Source organism: Colobus angolensis, unplaced genomic scaffold, assembly GCF_000951035.1.
Source record: "Colobus angolensis palliatus isolate OR3802 unplaced genomic scaffold, Cang.pa_1.0 Scaffold19, whole genome shotgun sequence".
Classification (NCBI taxonomy): domain Eukaryota; kingdom Metazoa; phylum Chordata; class Mammalia; order Primates; family Cercopithecidae; genus Colobus; species Colobus angolensis.
The window spans coordinates 2,705,012-2,724,008 of record NW_012115043.1 but is presented as its reverse complement, the minus strand read 5'-3'; the positions used below and the strand labels follow the sequence as shown (position 1 = coordinate 2,724,008).

Here is an 18,997-nt window from a genome sequence, read left to right as displayed (position 1 = left end):
CCTGGAATCTGCATTTGATAAGCTTCAGAGCAATGCTGTTGGTCAGCCAGGTGAGGAGGCCCCCATCACATGAGGTTCAGGGACCGTAGGATGGTCACATCTTGGCCTGGAGGGACTAGCTCTAGGGGTGGTGACATTCCCCAGTGTTTCCCTCACGTACCCTGACCTCAGGCCTCCTCCTGTGCCCTGGCTCTGCCATTTCCTCTGTCATTTTGTGTGAATAGAATCCACGTCTCCTTGTCCCTCAGGAGGACCACCTTTCTGCCCCTACTGGACTGATGCTTCCTCCTACTCCCTTCCCCAGCCCCATCAGACTGGGCCCTGTTGTCTGGAGGGCGGCTGCCGGCAAGCCAGAGGTGCTAATTCCCGAACCCTCCATAAAACAGGCAGCAGCCGCTTGGGTGATGGTATTTAGTGCAGAGGAAACAGTGAGGCTCAGTGCCAAGAAGTCTGGGCTTGTGGGAGGCAGGGTCTGAGCAGTAATTCCCCAGGTTTTCTTGGTGGGTGGGCAATGAACAAGAGGTTTTATGTTCCATGAGGCTCTGGACAAGCTGGACAGAACTCCCTGCTGTCCAGGAGCACTGGTTTGGTGGAACTATTACCAAGGAGATTTCTGTTCTCCCTGTTCCTTCACCTACAGGGCTACTGCATTGCACAACATCAGGGGGCGCCATTCACATGGTAGTCTAAGCGAACAATTTCCCCAGAATTGTGCAGTGCACAGCTTGTCTGCTGCATGTGCTCGCCAGGTAACCTCCTGTATACCCAGGGTTTCTGCAGTGAGCCTCCCTTGAGGCCGGGACTGTCTTTGAAACCTTAGCTCATTTGCTCCTCACTATCACACTTGGGAGAGGGAGGCCAGGATTATGACTCCCACAGAGGCCCAGAGAGGTGGAGTAATACATTCCAGGTTATTCGGAGAGCTGGGGCAGGGCAGGGCTAGAGTCCAAATGCTGCTTTCTAGCCACAGGTTGTGGTGCTCAGGGCCCAAGTCTCTCTGGACCGTCCACTGCTCAGCTTGAGGTTGCAGATTTGAAACCACTTACTTTGGAGAGCTGGGGCCACGGTCTTGGAGAACCTGAAGTTGGAGTTGACTCTTGAACACATCCCTGTGGTGTAGTAGGAGCTCCCACACTCGTGAGACCAGAGGGGGCTGCAGGCCTAGGGGGGACAGTGCAGACCCCTAGTCAGTGAGGGGCCTCAGAGAAGATCCAGGTCCAATGGCCTGAGGCCCAGTCCCCTCTTCCATGACCCAAGACAGACTTCTCCTATCTGAGGGGTGAGGGGGTGAGGGGTCGTCTTTGGGTCTAACTGAACTCTCTCTTGCTGCAATGTGTACTAGTTCCTTTAGTTTCAGGTCTAATGGAGAAAAACTAATCTTGGAGTCTCTTTCATTGTTTTTTCAAGGCTCCGTTCTCCATCTCATCATTTAGGAATATGATACTTCCTCACACTACCTGTCCACCCCACTCACCCATCCATCACACGGGATCTGGGAAGCCTTTTCATTCGTGGGTGTGAACCCTTCAAGGGTCATTAGAATAACTCCTCTGTCTGAGAGGTCGCCTGAAAGGCCTTCCTGGGCGAAGTTCTAGGACTGGGTCCCAAAAACATACCATGGCTCATATTGGGGCAGGGGAAGAGAAGAATGTCTGTATCCTTTCTGTGAAACGTTCTACCAAAAACAGAGACGTCAGTCCCCATTGAAGGACCGAGTGATGAGTTCTTCTCAGAGTCATTGTCATTAAAAATGAAAGCTCAGCTCCATGCTTCCATTGCTATTAGGAAACCCAGAGCTAATTTTGTGCTGTAATTTCCTTTGGTTTAGGGGAGTAAGTATTCTACTTCCAATCCCTTTCTTTAATTACTTTATTTTTAAGCCCAGACCTTAAAGGTTATGTTTTATGTGTGTACTTTGTTGAAGCTGCTGTACATAATGTTTGGAAGTGGTGGGGGGGGTTGGGAATAAAGAATGGACAGATGGGTGGATGGATAAGTGGATGGATAGGCAGATGATTGATGGATAAGTCGATGGTAGTTGGATGGATGAATGATGGATAGATGGATGATGAATGGATGGATGGATAAATGGATGGAAGATGGATGGAAGGATGATGGATAGATGTGGATGGATGGACAGATAGATGAATGGATAATGGATGGATGATGGATAATGGATAGATGATGGATGAATGGGTGAATGAATGATGGCTGGATAGATGATGGATGGATAAGTGGATGGATGATGGATGGATAGATGATGTATGAATGGGTGGATGAATTACAATGGATGGATGACAGATGGTTGATGGATGAATGGGTGGATGGATAGATGGATGAATGGATAAGTGGATGGATGATGGATGGATGATGAATTGATGGGTGGATGAATGATAGATAGATGATGGAGGTTGATGGATGGATGCAGGAAGGAATAAATGGAAAGATGGATGATTGCATGGGAGATTGAGGGTGGATGGATGTATAGACAGATAGGTAGATGAATGCATGGATGGTTGGATAGATGAATGGAGGAATGAATTGTTGAGGGGGGAATTGACTGATGAGTGATTCAATGAATAGGTGACTATAAACCAAGGATTAACCTACTCACAGAGGCCCCAGAGAATATATCACACCATTCCTCTCAGACCTTCATACCACCTTGTGAAGAAGAAATGTGATAAGAAGCCTGAGAGGGAAAAGGGAGTAGAGACAAAGCCCCTGATGGATATGTGTGTGGATAGGGCCAGTGGTCCTGCTTTGCCCCTGGTTATGGCTAATGAAGGGCTGTGGGCTGAATATACATCAAGGCACCTCATGACTTTCCCTGGCAGAGCCACTATGTACTCAAGTCCCCTTGCATCCCAGTCATCTTCTTATCTTCTTGTCTTATTTGTCTGATCTAATTTGTCCTGTGATTCATGCCCCAGATGTCTCATTTGTCAGTAGAAATAGACAAGAACAAAGACTGACACAAGCACCCCCATCTAAAAATGGGTAGTAATTTGTACTGGGCTTTCTGGGGTAAATTTTCTCTGAAATCCTCTCTTGCAACTGTTTCTAGGAACCATCAGTCTCAGAAGGATCCTGTTTGAACCCCAAGCATTGCCCATACTCAAGGCACCACTCCAAGGTGGTGGCAAGGGGCAGGCAGTGCCAATCCATCATGCCGCCCACACTCGCTACTGTGTGCAGAACCCACACGTGCTTGCCTGGGCACAGAACAGAGACCTGTAAGCAGGGCCTGCTGCTGTCTGTCCCCCAGCGTCCTGTTAGACATTACTCATTTGCTTGTCGCCTCTTTCCACCAGAGTGTAAGCTCCAGCAGGGCAGGGTCTCTATTCACTGCCGAATCCTGGTGCCCAGCACTGGGCTTAGCACATACTATGGTAAGTGCTCAGAAACATCGTTGTTTAAATGAATGAATGTTTCTACCACCTCAACCCAGACATCCCCTTTTCTTTCTTCCTTGCGAAGGCCTGTCCCTTTAAAAACAAAACAGAAACCTCCTCCAGCCTTCTTCATCTAATCCTGGATAGTTGAAATGGCTTGTCGCTGTGTAGCCCTTCCCTTGGCTGTAGTAAATCTGTGTTTACTTATTTAAGGCATCCCTTCCAAGTCTTCTTTGGGAATGTGGTGCAGCCTGCTTCTTTTTTCAAGCCTAGAGCAGAGATTTGACCTCCTGCCCAGACAACTAGCTCCCCAAGGGAAGGGACAGTCCCCCATCAGACTTGTTGGCTATCTGTATTTTTTCTTGTGCCTTTTCTGGCTGTTCCTCCCTTCCTCGGGGTATGCACATAACAGGGCTCAATTGTGTCTTCTGCCTGGACTGTCCCTGCCAAAACACCCAGGGTCCTGCCACCCAGAATGGTGTAAGCAGGGAGCTGGTGGGGGAGCTGCTCCCTGGAGCGCGCAGGGCCAGGCAGCTTGGATGGAGTGGGTGTACAGTATGCACATGAGGGTGTGTAAGGAGATGCTCCACCCCCACCTCTCCTGACCACAAGCAGTGGCAGGTGGCTCTTACCAGGAAGCTGTTGTCCTTGGGGTTGGTGGCGAGACTAAGGCCGAGGCGCATGTTGTCCTTCCGCTCGGACACGTTGGACAGGGTGACCCTTCCTGGGGTGGGGAGAGAAGCTCAGCTTGCAGCCCCCTCCTGCCTGCCCTCTGCCCAGAGCCTGCTGCTGGTCTAGTCACCTGTGGTGCCTCCCCGATTTTCCCTGACCCTGGGGACCTCTGGCTCTCAGGGTTTACAAAAGGCCTTCCCCAGATGTACTTTCAGGACTTCCTCACAACTACCTGTGAGATGAGAAAACTGAGTCTCAGAGAGGCCAAACGACCTGCCCAAGGTCACACAGTAAGCACTCACCCAGCCTTCCATCTCCTAGCCCCACAGCTTTTCCTCCTCCAGCCATCCGACTGGAGCCCCACTCCCCTGTGTGCCCCCAAACATGCCACGGCATCCCACCTGGGCTGGCTTCTTCTGTGCAGTTCCCCTGCCACGCTTTCCTCCAAGTCGACCCCCATCCACACGTAACCAGTCCTGTGCCCAACTCTTTCCATGCCCGCTTCTCTGCTCATCTGAACAACCAACATGTGACAGCTGAGAGAGTTCCCTCTCATGGGTAACAGGCAGTCAACTCAACAAGAGCCTTCCAGAGCTACCAGACCTTGCCCAGGAACGCCATTCTGAAGGTGGCTGCCAAGAGAGGTGCTTAGGAGCCCGTTTATCAGCCTGCTGGGAGTAGGGAGAGGGTCGGCTCGGCAGCAGATTAGAATTAAAAAAATTTGCATCACTTAAGGTTTTACCAGATCATCCTGGAGGCCACTGAAAGAAGGGAAGTGAGTCTGAATTCCCTAGAAGTGTGTTAGTGTATGTGTGCGCACACACACGCACACGTGTACAGGAAGAGGGAGTGGGAGAGGCTAGGGAGCTACAGTGTGCCAGTCCTAACCTGCAGTGTGAACAGCTCTGGATGGCTTCCCTGCCTGGGGGAGGAGTAATTTCTTTTCTTTTTTCTTTTCTTTTCCCTTCTCTCCCCTTCCTTTTCTTTACTTTTCTTTTCTTTTTTTTTTGAGGCAGGGTCTCACTGTGTCACCCAGGCTAGAGTGGAGTGGCACCATCACGGCTCACTGCAATCTCCAACTCCCAGACTCAAGCAATGGGAGGAATAATTTCTAAGGAAGCCTCAAGCAAGAATGGGTTGCATCGCGCTGTGTCAGTGACTGGAAGTGTGAAGAGTCGGCCTGGCTCCCGGGACACACAGGTCAGGAAGGGCAGCTGGTGCGGGAGTCTGGGTGTGGGCTGCTGGCAGAGCCCAGCTTGTCAGACACGGACTGTTTTGTGGACTGGAGGATGGGGGCCGCAGTGTTTGTTGTTTCGCCTTTTTGGTTTTCCTCAGTTTGAAGAAAAGCTCCTTTTGAAATCTGACCTTCTTGACTGTGCTAAGAATGACTGGGCTTGATTTCTCTTTTGTCTGTCCAAACAGGCACGAGAGAAAGTAACAGTAAAGCCCCGGTGTTTCTGAGATGCTTTATCATCTACAAAGCACCGCGCACACCTGCCCTTTCAGGACCCCTCATGGTCCTGGGAGACCCGGGGTCATCATTTCCATTTTACAGATGAGAACATCGAGGTATAGAGAGGGTTACTTACTGCCACAAGGTTACTGTTTGGACGAACAGAGGCAAGATGGTGCACTTCCGGGTTCTTCATCTCCCCCCCCCTCCCAACTTTTCCCGCGCGCGCGAAAATGTAGCCGGCGACCCAGGAAGGTGCAGACCAACTGGGCATGCACCAGGTTACGTCAATCCGAAGAGACCAAGATTTACCTGGTCGCATCTGCGGAACGCCCCCGACACGGCCCGTGCCCCGCCTATTGCCCTCCCACTCCTTAGAAAAGCCGCTCTCCGCCAGTGAGCCACCCGGTCTTCCTCCAGCCCCACTGAAGTCGGGATGCAGGAACCCCGCCCGAGAGCCCCACGAGGGGGGGACTCTGTCGGCCTTCTTTGCCGGAGGCCGACAGACTTCTTCCCCACACCTTAGGTTACCAAAATAAACTTGCAGTTTTGTTCCTGACCTTTGCCTACTTGCTGGTTCTTTTGTGCTCGCTCTGGTGGTCTTAGAAAAACAAGTCAGTTAGGTGCTGGGAAATTAAAGAGCAAGATCTTTAGCCCAGACCATGTGACGTTTCATCCTGAGTCCTGTTTTTTTTCCCATCTAATGGCATCATGGTGGCAGTGGGAACTAGAGGGGCAGCTCCATGCTCCACTGGGCTGGGTAACCCTCTCCCCCTTCTGGCTAGAATTCTGCCCTCCATTTATGTAAGGGACTCAGCCCTCACCACCCTGCCTCTCTCTTTCCTCCCTCTCCCCTGGGACTGACGTTTGTAGTGAAACTGTGCAGCTGGTTGAGACAGAGGGGCAGGGGAGGAAAGATCCCTGTGTTGGAGTTAGACAAACTCAGGTTCAAGTCCTGCTTTACCCTACCCCTCTGTGAGTGGGAGAGACTCACGCCTTCCTCAGCAGGTATGGGTGAGGGTCCTGGGCCCAAGCCTCTCCCCACGCAGGGCCTGGCTTTGAGAATCACATCACCTCCCCCAGCCCCCGCCCCTCATTGAAAACCCTGACTTTATCCAGGTGTTGGAGGGACAGTGCCAGTGGTAGAGTCTTTCCCATTGAGGTGTGAATGACTGACACCCACTTAGCCTTCCCTGGAGAAAGAAGAAAGAACATTCCTGGCACCGTGCTGCCCAGGGCCTGGAATGGCCATAGGAAAACCCAGGACTCAGGTTTCCCAGCCTTGCATTTTCCACTGTGGGGCGAAACTGACAGATGTTCTTTCTGCCATGCATTTTCTTCTCAGTGGGAGAGAGAGAACCACACCTCAAATGAAGAGTAATTTTCCTCTGTCCCAGCTCACTTTGCTACCCACTGCCTCCTGGGCTTGTGCCCCAGCTCAAAAATGTTTTCCAGGGTCTGATGGCTTTATGCCTCCTCCTCCCTCTAGAGAGAAATGGGGTCCACATTGCAACAGAGAAGAAAAAAAAAAGATTGGTTCACGAATCCACATCCCTGCCTGGACCAGAAGCTTCTCTCGGTGGCTGAGGCCCTGAGCAGAGAGCTCACTCTTCCACCATCCCCCAACCTCATTGCCTCTGTCCCAACCACATGGCCTTTCTTTATCTTCTCCAACAGGGCAGACTTGTTCCTACCTCAGGTCCTTTGCACTTGCCCCTCCTTTGTCTGGAGTGCTCCACCGCCACCTATAACCTTCTCAAAAACTACCTGCTCAGAGAGGCCTTCCCCAACCACCTTGCGAAGGTAGAAATCCCTCTCCACTTCCACCACCCCCAGCCACTCTTATTACAGCGCCTGGTTTATTGCACAGCATTAATCCCTGCCTAAAATTATCCTGCTTCCTAATTTGCCTACCCTATTACCTTCCCCTTCCTTGGCCTCTTGTTCCCGCCATATCCCTAATAACTAGTACAGTGTTTGGAGCATGCTAGCTGCCCATTAAAAGTTCGAGAACAGATTAGACCCAGAATGGATCCTAAGGGTTGTTGAGTCCAGCCTCCTTGCTTTACACATGAGTAAACTGAGGCTCAGAGAGAGGATGTGAACTCCCCATGGACACACAGCAAAGAAACTGTACAGCTGGAAGGGGACTCTAGCATGGCCAGTTTCAGAAGCCTGTGCTCTCAGGGTGCTGATGACCTGGAACCATACGCCACCCACCAGGCACCCTCTTCCCTTAGACAATTTCCTCACTGAAGCTTGGGCCCCAGCTGTGCTGGGTTTTCAACTTCCCACCCATGGCGCTGACGCAGATGTGGACAGCGGGAGCCTCCGGGACCATGTGACAGACAGCTGGCTGCCCTGGGGAGTTCTTTGGGCTTTCTGTTGGATGCTGACCTTTTCGTCCATCAGCTTATCTCTTGAATCTCTGCCATTCCCATGAGACCCTGCTGCCCTTCCCATCTGCCATCTCCCAGGGAGCCCCACTCCACTGCTCTGGGATAGGGGCCCCCCTCCTAGAAGGAGGAAGGCCCAGGGTCCTGGTCCTAGGGAAGGTCAGTCCTCCAGGGTAAAGCCTAGAATTGCAGCTTGTCAGCCAAAATGGAACTTTTTCTCCCTTCTTAGAGCAGAGCAAGCAATGGTCCAGCCTCTGTCTGACCTTTAGGACAAGTGGGAGCACTTTAGTGGACTGGTGTGTGTGCTTAGTGGATACACATGTTTGCACACACATAAGCAGACACACACATGCATGCAAACACACATGAGTAGATTTTAGGAGGGCTTCGGAGGCTGGGGGCTGTTCGCAGCATCTCCCTGTTCCAGAATATGCCTGAAAGTTCTTCAGTGAGGAAAGGCTTGCGCTTCCGAAGCGCAGTGTTGCATGGTGGTTAAAGGGATGCCATAGCCTGTATGGACTGGACTCCAAGCCCTGCTCCTTGTGAGCTGAGTGACCCTGGGCAGGTCCCCTCACCTCTGTATGCTGTCATTACCCGTCTGTTAAATGGTTAAATCCCATATGGGTGTTGTGAAGATTAAATGAGTCCAAATGTGCCTCACACATGGTGAACATTATCTAAGATATCTGAATGTTAGCTATTGTTGTTATTATTTCAAAATCAGGAAAAAGACAGGAAGTCCTTTTTTTTCTCCTGGGAGAGAAAACTTTGAGTTGAAGGGCAGTGGCTGAGTCAGAAAGAGGAATGGCCTGGGACAGCTAGGGCCTGTGTTGATTCCTGGTGGGCCCCTGGCAAGCTGTGTGGCTGTGGGAAAGTTGCCTCCTCTCCCTGGCCTCAGCTTCCTCATGTGGAATGCGGGGGCAGTGACATCAGCTGGGTCACCTCGTGGGGTAGCAGGAAGCAGTCAGTGTGACCGTGGACATGGGCGTGCATCAGAGCCTGCCTTGTGTTAGACAACCGTTGGCCTCATTGTGAAGAGACCGCCAGCCCACGTTACCCAGGTTGAGTTTGGTGCAGTTCCCGTGGATCACTGGACACTTGTACACGTCTCCCGTCTTCTGGTGGCCATTGGTTTCCAGTGGGGCGCCCACGACCAGCCTGGGAAGGAAGAGAAGATGAGCAAAGACATTGGGGGAGGTACTCCTTCCCGGCAGAGGATGGAGCCTGGTGGGCAGTGTGGAGGTGAAGCTGGGTGGGGAGGGTGGGAGGGAACCCTGGAGGTGTGAACACATGCAGATCCTCAGGCTGGGACCACTGTCTCCCTAGGGGAGGGATGCTGGGCTTTCAGCATAAAGTCATGGGATCTGTGGCCCATTCTAGGCCCGTGCCTAGGTACAGAGATGAAGACCACACGGGCTCCGCAACAAATGGGATGGAGGCAAATCCCTGGTGGAGGAGGGGACAATGTTTGAGCTGGGTCTTAAGGGATGAATATGAGTTTGTCAAATGACAAGAGAGTGGTAATGGAAGTCATTCTGACAAAGGAATGATGTTTCTGGAGCCACAGAGTCTTGACCATCTGTCATTACCTGAAAGGGGCCTCATTCTTCATCTTATAGGGAAGCCTTTAAGCTGGTGCCCCAGAGTGGGTCTGGGTGGACAAGGCAGCCAGTGGGCGGAAGCTGCCGTGCAGCGGGAGCTCCTGCCTTGAGCCTATGCCTTTGCAACCTTCTTTGGAGAAAGTGTCTTTGCAGATGTAACTAAGTTAAGGTTCTTGAGTTGAGATCATCCTGGATTATCTGGGTGGGCCCTAAATTCAATGACAAGTGTCCTGAAGAGGAAACACAGAGGAGAGGCATGGGGAGAAGGGAGACCTGAGAAGACAGAGGCAGAGTTAGGAGAGATGCCGCCCCAAGCCAAGGAGTGTCTGGGGCCACCAGAGCCAAGGAAGCATTCTCGCCTAGAGCCTAGAGCCTGCGGAGGGAGTGTGGACCTGGTGCTGCTGCAATTCAGGCTTGCGCCCTTCAGGACTCTGAGGGAATGCGTTTCTGTTGTTTTAAGCCACCCAGGTTGTGATCATCTGTTATGGCGGCCCTAAGGAACTAACGCACCTGACTTACTTACTTACATGTATCTAGAGAAAAGTGAGCAGCCACTCCTTCCTGGCCTGGCCAAGCCCCAGTAGCCGTGCCCTGGAAGAAGAGCCTGTGACCTTGGAGGTGTGGCTGTGGACTCACCCTCCTTGATGCTGGGGAGAGTTCTACCTCAGACTGGAGGGTCCCCAGGTCCTGTCCTTAGTGCTCCCCAGGGCCCTCTATGCCTCATCTCCCACCCACCAGAAAGCAGCTCCATCACGGGGGGCCAGAGTGTCCCAGGATTCTGACCTGCCCACTGTGTCTGAGGCACGCGACTCTGGCACACCTGGGGTCCTCTAGGCCTTGGGTGCCGGTCTAGTTCTCTACTTAGGCCATATACTAAGGCGAAGAGCAGTAACCCTCCCCAGGCACAGTGGTACTCTATGGGAGGGGACACCACAGCCCACAAGAGCCCTGAAAGGCTTTCGATCCCAAGGGATAGAGAACAGATGATGGTGGGATCTGGCACACGGTGACAGGGGGGACTTTCCGGAGCTTTTTAACCTTGCTCTTCCAGCAGCTTCCCACTGCCTGGTGACATGGCCCAAAGAAGAAGCTACTGCACGCCAGCTGACTTAGATGGTTGGGAGGAGGTGGCCGGGAGGTTCGGGCTGCACGGGACTTAAGTGGCTTCTTGTGGTCCATTGCTCCCCCCACCCTGGTCCACCTTGACACTGTCAGGAAGGAAAGCCAGGTCTGAAGCGGGAGTTAACAGAACACTGTTTGAAATTAAGCGTCTGTGAAATAAGAGCTGAGGTTTCTCCCCTGGGGAGCCAGATGCTGGCAGATTCTATATATATCCCCTTATTAAGCCTGCCTAGTTTTGACTGGCAGGAATTAATTGGACCCATAAAATCTGTTTGTCTAGACGAGGTGATTTTTGGCTACTTAATTCTGCAAGTGATTGTGTGGTCAAGGCTGCTCCATCCTTGAGAGAGAGAGAGGGAAAGTGAGAGAAAGGAAGAAAAAGGTCAGTAAGAGAACCCTGGGCTCTAAGCTTACTTCTCTGGGGCTGCTCCGGTTTTCAAGGTTAACTTGACACATGTCCAGGTCTTCCTGAGGGACACGGTCCTCCTGGGCACTCTTGCTGGATAGAGGTACACCTCTCAGGATGCCTCTGGGAGAATCAGGTGCAGCATGTTCTAGATTAGAAAAGCCATGGCCAGCTGGGTGCAGTGGTTCACGCCTGTACTTCCAGTACTTTGGCAGGGTGGGCATCTGTAATCCCAGTTACTTGGGAGGCTGAGGCAGGAGAATCGATTGAACCCAAGAGAAGGAGATTGCAGTGAGCAGAGATCATGCCACTGTACTCCAGCCTGGGTGACAGAGCAAGACTCCATCCCCCTCCAAAAAAAAAAAAAAAAAAAAAAAGGCAACGAGAAACAGAAGGGGCCATATGTAGGCAAGCTACGTGCAAAGACTGGTGACTTCCCAGAAGTCATGTGTCTTGGCAGTGGCTGAGATGGGACAATCTGGCAGTAAATTCACTAAGTCACTGAGACCTCGAATTTGCAATGAGACCGGTTTTGTCCTTTTCAAAGAACAAAGGCTATTTCTTGGGTCCCATCTCTACTCTCCCAGACCTCATTTCTCTGGGAGTCCATAGTACTTCACGAGGTAGGAGGGCAGCGCTTACTGTCCCCATAATACAGATGCAGAAACTGAGGCCCCAGGAGGGGAGCTGACCCAGCCTCAGAGTTGGTTTGTGGCAGGGCCGGGACTGGAGTTCTCTTGGGACTCCTTCCTCTGCATTGTCTCAAATGTTTCTTTGCCATGAAAGGAGGGCCTGGGTCAGCCCTTCTCTTTATTCTTGAGTCTGGGCATTGTGTGTGCCTGTTGGGCTTGAGGTTTTGAGGACATGATTCAGTCTCAGTTTGAGGGGATAACTGCCGAAGCGCAGGGAAAATGTTCACGTCACCACTGAGACCAGCCAAATTGCCTGGGGTCTGGCAGCCCCTGCCACCCCCTGTGGCCTCAGCCTTATATAGCCATCTGCAGCCTCAGGGCCTGCTGCGTCTCTCGGGGGCTTGATACCCTATACCTCCCGGCGTGGGCACCAGACGGCACGGCAAACCCCAAAGGTCGTTGCGAGCATCCGGCCCTTTCCATGGACTGTGTGCTGTGAGTCACCGGCTGCGGGCTCTCAGCATTCTTCCTGCGGAGGCACAGGGAGCAGGGCTTCGGTGGATGGGAAAATGGGCACGAGGCATTCCGGCCACAGCCCTGTAGGACCCTTTCCCTGGTGACCAACCTCTAAGAAGGGGCTTGCCGAGAGAGGATGCTCGCTGTGGAGATTGCCACTGTGGAAGGCTGGACGTGGCCCTGCTCTGTGCTGGGGTCCTTGGCTCCCTGCCCGACCCAGGCTAAGACAAAGGTCCCCTGACTCCAGCGCCCTCCCACCTGACTCTACCTCACACCCTCTCCAACAAGGCCCTTTGGGGACTCATCCTGAATTCTGCTTATCCTCAGCTCCATTCTTCCAGGCAGTTTTGGTCTCTAAACTTTTAAACTTCAATCTCCTGTGAGAAAAAAGATGACATGTACCCCTAATTATGTGTAAGTGTATGTGTAAATTATACCAGCATAAACTGTCCAATTTTAATTAACTGTATATTAAATGTTAGTAATTCTATTTTTTTCAGATAAAATATTAACCTAAATAGAACTCACATTATTTTATTTCTGTACTCCAGTATATAGTCCAGCACAGTCCCTGTGGTGTGTGTATCCCAACCTGGAGACCATCCCTTTAAAATCCAGCATAAATTCCCACCTGCTCCAGGAAGCCCTCGGTGATTACCCTGCCCTTTCTCATATAAACTGGCATGTAATCCCTGCTGTCTGGTGTGGCCAATGTTGTAATGTCATGATTCCCTGAGGTCTGAGGTGTCCTGGATTGCCCTGCTGCACCAGCGTAGGGTGTTCCTGAAGGCACTTGGCAAAGAGGTGCCCAGTGACCGACCTAACCTTCTGTAAGACAGTCTGCAGCAGGAGCAACTGTGGGAGCTTTTGGCTTTGCCTCAGACCTAAGAGAAGCCCCCAAATTCAATCCTTGGAAAGAGGGTTGCTGAGAAATCGAGTACTTTCCACGCATAGGAGTTCAATGGAGTGACCCAGCTTCCATGCTAAAGTCAATGTTGACTGCTTCCCTGATTTCCATTTCCTCCTTCTCAACAGTACTCATTTCTGTTTGAGGATCCAGGGAATCTGACTGTATTCCCAGTCGCAGGGATGCAGCACATAGCTCATGTTAGGACAGTTTATCCCCCAGCTGCAGTGATTGAGTCAGGGTGGGCCAAAGACTTAAATCTCCCCAATCAAAGTGAATCTCAAGACTTGTGCTTGGGATGCAGGGATCAGGGTGGTCTCTTTTCTCTGGATGCCGTAGTGAGTGAATGCAAGGCCTGGAACTGCTGGGAGTCACCTTGTGATGATGAGGGGTATGAGCTGATGCATTGACAGCGGGAGAGCTGAGAGAAGCATAAAGAGAAGGAGCTGAAGTCCTGCTGATGCTGTGAACCCCTGGATCAAACGGTACCTGAAGCCTACTACCACTAGACTTTTCAGACATAGGCACAATGACTACCTTTTACTGCATAGTAAGTCTGTGAGGTTTTAGGTACTTATAACTGAAAACATCCTAATGTTTGGAGTGTACAAGGCAAAAACGTGCACATAGTTAAAATTACTCCTAGAAATTCCATATGTTATTATGCTATAAGAAAAACATGGCAACCAAGACCAACAAGGGAGGAGCAGATTCATATACCCTAGCTCATGCTCCACCTGGGGCCTGGACTTACTGAGGGAGGGGTGGGTGGAATCGCCAGCACCATGTATATTATTTCTCTCTTGTTGTTTAAGTGAATGCATACAACTTTCCCCTGGCCCAGACTTGTGGGAAGAGAAACCCTTTTGTCCTACGTGCATCCCACTTCCAACAGCTGCTTAGACAGGGAACACGGCATTCCAGATGTTTCTGGTTACCTGGTAACAGGCCTAGAGAGCATCAGAGCTGGGAGGAAACATGCAGGTTCCTTGGGCCAGCCTCAAATGTGGGATCCAAGGCCAGGATGAGAAGTGCTGTGTCTGAGGCCTCAGAGCAGGCAGTGGCAGAACTAGACTAGTACATGGTGTCCTGACTCCCAGGGTAGTGCTTCTCCCAAGCCATGGAGGGCAGAAAGCCCAGAGGCAAGGGCTGGGGCTCTAGGCCCTGTCAGACTTTTACAGGGGTTGTGTCTGCTGAGGCAGGCGGGAGCAGCTTAGTTCCCTAGCAGATGAAATGAGCCCAAGGGCATGAATTCACTGGATTCACCCAAGTTCACTGGATGCTAGGGGAAGGAAGAAGGAACCTCCAAGAATGGGTCTGCCTCTGGAGGAGGTCCTAGGACCAGAGGCTGGCACGGACTGCCTAGGAAGGGAAGAATGTGGGTTCAATCCTCTCCCTGACGGGCCTCATGGCCTCCCTCTGCAAAGCCTCAACCTCACATCCCGGGAAATCCAATTATCATTGGTTATCCTTTTCATTTGAATGAATCACTTTCAATGCAATTTAATTGCACTTGATTTTGATCTCCAGGACAGCTTTGGGGCTGGCAGAGCAGTTTGTGTCTGAGGCTCAGAATGTAGGTGTGATGAGCCTGTAGAGAGACACTGATCAGTTTCACAGCCAGGATTCCACGTCCTGTGCTCTTTTTCCCATTGTGAAGAACTGCAAAGCTCAGTGCCCAGAGAGGAGCCAGGTCTGCCCTCTCTAAGGCCAGCAGGGCCTGTCCCCACAGGGGCCTCTCACCTCTCTCCTCTCTCACCCCATTCCCTTCTTCACCTGTTCCTTTCTCTCAGCACAGCCCCCGCCCCCTTAAACCCACACGGGCCCTTTGTCTCTTTTTTCTCCTGGTTTCATTTTCCTTTTCTGAAATTAGATAGGGGCATCAGGGAGGGGTTTCACTGGAGGAGCCGAGAGAGAGCTCGAGGGAACAAAGGGAGATTATTCCTTTAGTGAGGCCTTTCTCTCCCTCTCTCTCCATGGAAAATGGAATCTCCTCCAGCCCCTGTGAGTTTGGTGGCTAATGGGTTCAAGATGGGGCTGGGGAAGCGCTGAGCACAGCAAGTCCAAATGCCTGCCCAGTGGGGGCCCCGGGGCTGCCCTAACTGGGGGTTGGGTGTAGATGGAGAATCTGGCCCAGGATCTGCCCAAGGGGAGAAGTTAGCACCTTCAGGTCTTCCTGGGCTGACTGCAGGGGCTTGTGGTTCACCTGGACGCACACATCTGGTGAGGCCTGGCCTCGTGGGGGCTGGGGAAATGAGAGCCCCTTATTCTCCCTCCATAAAGTCCTATCAGACACTGGAAACCTTTGTGTGCATTTTAAACAGGGACATATACATGATAATTAATTTTATGTGTCAACTTGACTGGGTCACGGGGTGCCTAGATATACGGCCAAACATCATTCTGGGTGTTTCTGTGAGGGAGTTTTTTGCATGAGATTAACACTTAGATTTGTAGGCTGAGGAAAGCAAATCGCCCTTTCTAATGTGGATGGGCTTCATCCAATCAGTCGAAGGGCAGAACGGAATAAAATGACTGACCCTCCCTTGAGAAAGAGAATTCTCCCTGGACCCTCCCCCAGACCATCAACAGAGGCTCAAACTGGGGGTGGGGTCCAGCGTTTGTGTTTTCACAAGCCCTCTAGGAGACACTGATGCACGCTTTTAAGTTTGAGAAGCATGAGAAGTGTTTATATGGGGGAAACAGAGGCATGGCGACTCTCACTGGGCTCGAAGCCCCAGATCCATGCCAACAAAATCCACCCTCTTCACCGCGCCTTCTGAGGCTCTGTATCACCTCATGGATCTCCTCTCTTTTTTCACCTGGGCTGCTATAAACACTGTGCACAAGCGGGTCCTCTCCGCCATCATCTAGGGCTCATCTCCAAGGCCAGCTCCCCAAAGTGGCCTTTCCTGAAGACCTGTCACTCTCTGTCTCACTAACCTGCCTCGCATTCCTCAAGTGCTTTGCAGTGTCTGATGTTGGCTTCTTTGTATGACTTTTCATTGTCCTTATTTCCCTATAGGATTTAAGCCCCAAGGGAGCTAGGCTCTTGCTGGTCAAGTGGGCAGCCACAAATACCCCAGCACCCAGAACAGCATCTGGCACAGAGTGGATCCTGGAATGCAGTTTTTGTATGAACTGGTGAATCACCTGGCTTCGTGGGATGCCTGTGACCCAGTAGCCTGCAGCTTGGGACCACTGGCTGCCAGCTGCTTGCTTTTGTCTTCCAATATGGGTTGACCCAGCTGGGCGAATAGAGCAAGCTCTGGCAGGGGAAGCCAAGGTCATTAACTGCCTTGGGCCTCAGTGTTCTCACCTACCCAAAGGGAGTGAATATTATACCTGGGCTGCTCACCCTTCAGGGTTTTAAGGGGCAGTGGTTTCCGCCCTTGCTGATCATCAGGATCGCCAGGGGAGGTGCAAATGCAGGTTCCTGAATCCCACCTCCAGAAGGTTCCGACTCAGCCAGTCTGGGACACAGCCCAGGAATCTGCAGATCCTCCTGTTCGAAGGATCTGCTGGGGAAGCAGGTAGGAGGCCCTCTGGCCAAGTGAAGCAGCACTTCTACCCTGGGAACTTCCACTGTGTCTGGGGATCATGACCACAGCCATCTCCGACCATCTGGCTCACCCAGATTGATTTTATCTATTTATTTTTGAAAAATTTGTTGTATTTCTTTTGGTCATAAGAAAATATGTAATAAATAATACTTTAATTGGTTCAAAAAAGTATTATTAGAAACTGATTTTTTTATTAAAGGTAATACACATTTGTTATCTAGTGTTCATGTTGCAAAACTGTGCAAAGTAATATTTTTGTTTTGGTTTGTTTTTTGAGACAGAGTCTCCCTCTGTTGCCCAGGCTGGAGTGCAGTGGCGGGATCTCAGCTCACTGCAACCTCCACCCCCCTGGGTTCAAGCAATTCTCCTGCCTCAGCCTCCCTAGTAGCTGGGATTATAGGCATGAGCCACAATGCTGGCTAATTTTTGTATTATTAGTAGAGACAGGGTTTCACCATGTTGGCCAGGCTGGTCTCGAACTCCCCACCTCAGCTGATCTGCCCGCCTCAGCCTCCCAAAGTGCTGAGATTACAGGCGTGAGCCACTGTGCCTGGCCCAAAGTAAAACTGAAAGCCTTCTCCCTCCCCTTCTCAATCCAGCCTTCTATGGAAAACTACTATAGCAGCAGAGATGCAGACAATCTGGGGGACATCCACATTTTAAAAACTGGAATCATTCTACATACGTGGTTCTGTAACAGGCTTTTTCCATTTAATTATTTTGTACGTGGACATATTTCTGTGTTAATATCTATCAATGCCCCCCTTAGACTGTGTGACTAGGGCCCCTGCTCTTGGTTCTGCTCCAACCCTTCTCTAGCTGCACCCCTTCCTACGGGATGAGGAGTCCTAGGGATCAAAAGGACAGGACACCTAGAGCCACTGTCCTCATACTCTGGGTGGTTGGGATGCTGGAATCTCCTGCCCAAATAGCCTGGGCCTGAGTCCAGGGCCCCAGGGCCTGTGCAGGCCTCTCCTCTAGACCTGTCTTTCTGATAGAGAAGCATACCTCTGATGGTAGTAGCCAAGGAGTGGCCATTTGCAGGGCTGTAGAGAGAGCTTGGGTGTGCAGGCTGGAGTGTCTACATGTGTAATGCCCCCCAATTATTGAGAGAGAACCAGAGGTGGGAAGAAAAGATGGCAGGTCATGGACCAGAGCCTCTGTTTACTTTCTTGCCTCAGGGTGGGCCTGGTATAGATAGATAATATAGTTTTGCCTCCTTCTTTATAGTGGTTGCACAGTGTTACACTTTTTAACCATTCTCCTGTTCAGGGATACTGAAATAAACAGTTTCATTCCTCTTTCTATTGATAGACATTCAGGTACTTTGGACAATTTTTCTTGAAGCTGGGCATGGTGGCACGTGTCTATAATCCCAGCTACTAGGGAAGCTGAAGCAGGAGCATCAGTTGAGATCAGGAGTTCAAGACCAGCTTGGACAACATATCAAGACCCCATTTATAAAAAATAAAAACTTATCTGGGTATGGTGGCATGTGCCTGTAGTCCCAGCTACTCAAGAGGCTGAGGCAAGAGGGTCACTTGAGTCAAGGAGGTCAAGGCTGCAGTGAATTATGATCATGCCACTGCACTGCAGCCTGGGTGACAGAGAGAGACCCTGTCTCTAAAAAATAAAAAGTAAAAAAATTTCTATTGCATATCTTTTATCAATACTAATAAATAAAAGGCCTCCATGCGTAAGTAGCTATGGGTAGTCATGAAGTCAGTAAATCCAAAGCCCACATGCTATCCTGATGCCTGGACGTAGAGGTGGCCCCTCTCGGCTTGGGCACACACCTGTTGACAAGCATTATCACAAACGTCAACTTCATAGTCGACATTTGGGTCTCTGGTTTGCACTTGACAACTTTTAGGTCCACCTCAGCTGACATCCAAACAGTAATTCTTTCCTAAGTTGCAGAAGTGCTTAGAAGAGAAGAGGGAAGAGTGAGGGAAGGTGACTGCAAAGGAAGTTCTCAACCCATTTGGAGGGAAAATGAGAACCTCTGCCACTGACTATGTGGAATAAAAGTAGCCAACTTGTGCCATTTAGAGTGTCTGACATTCAAGTGTCAGCCTCTCAGCACCCCTCCCCATCTCACACCCCAATGCCAGTCACACGCGGCTACTCATCCGTCTGTTTCTCAACATTGCCTGCATTCTCTCCTTCCCACCTCTGCATAAGCAAACTCCTCATCTCAGACTCTCAGTCTATCCCCCTTCCATCCACCCTTCAGTGCCTCTTCCTCCAGGAAGCCTTCCTTGGTCTCTTAGCTGAAAGCTCTTTCAATTCCTATGAAGCTTTGTTTATACCTTTATTGTTTGTGTCTTTTCT

At 51.0% G+C, this 18,997-nt stretch overlaps 1 protein-coding gene across 1 annotated transcript in view; it reads right to left on the bottom strand.

The window, feature by feature from the left end:
• ITGA11 (integrin, alpha 11) overlaps positions 1-18,997 on the bottom strand; it is a 131,976-nt gene that overhangs the window by 58,273 nt on the left and 54,706 nt on the right. The window contains exons 3-5 of the mRNA XM_011940337.1: positions 8,974-9,074; positions 4,028-4,119; positions 1,047-1,161 (exon numbers count right to left, since the gene is read on the bottom strand). Of these exons, the coding sequence (XP_011795727.1) occupies positions 1,047-1,161; positions 4,028-4,119; positions 8,974-9,074 (308 nt within the window). The remainder of the gene's footprint in view (positions 1-1,046; positions 1,162-4,027; positions 4,120-8,973; positions 9,075-18,997) is intronic.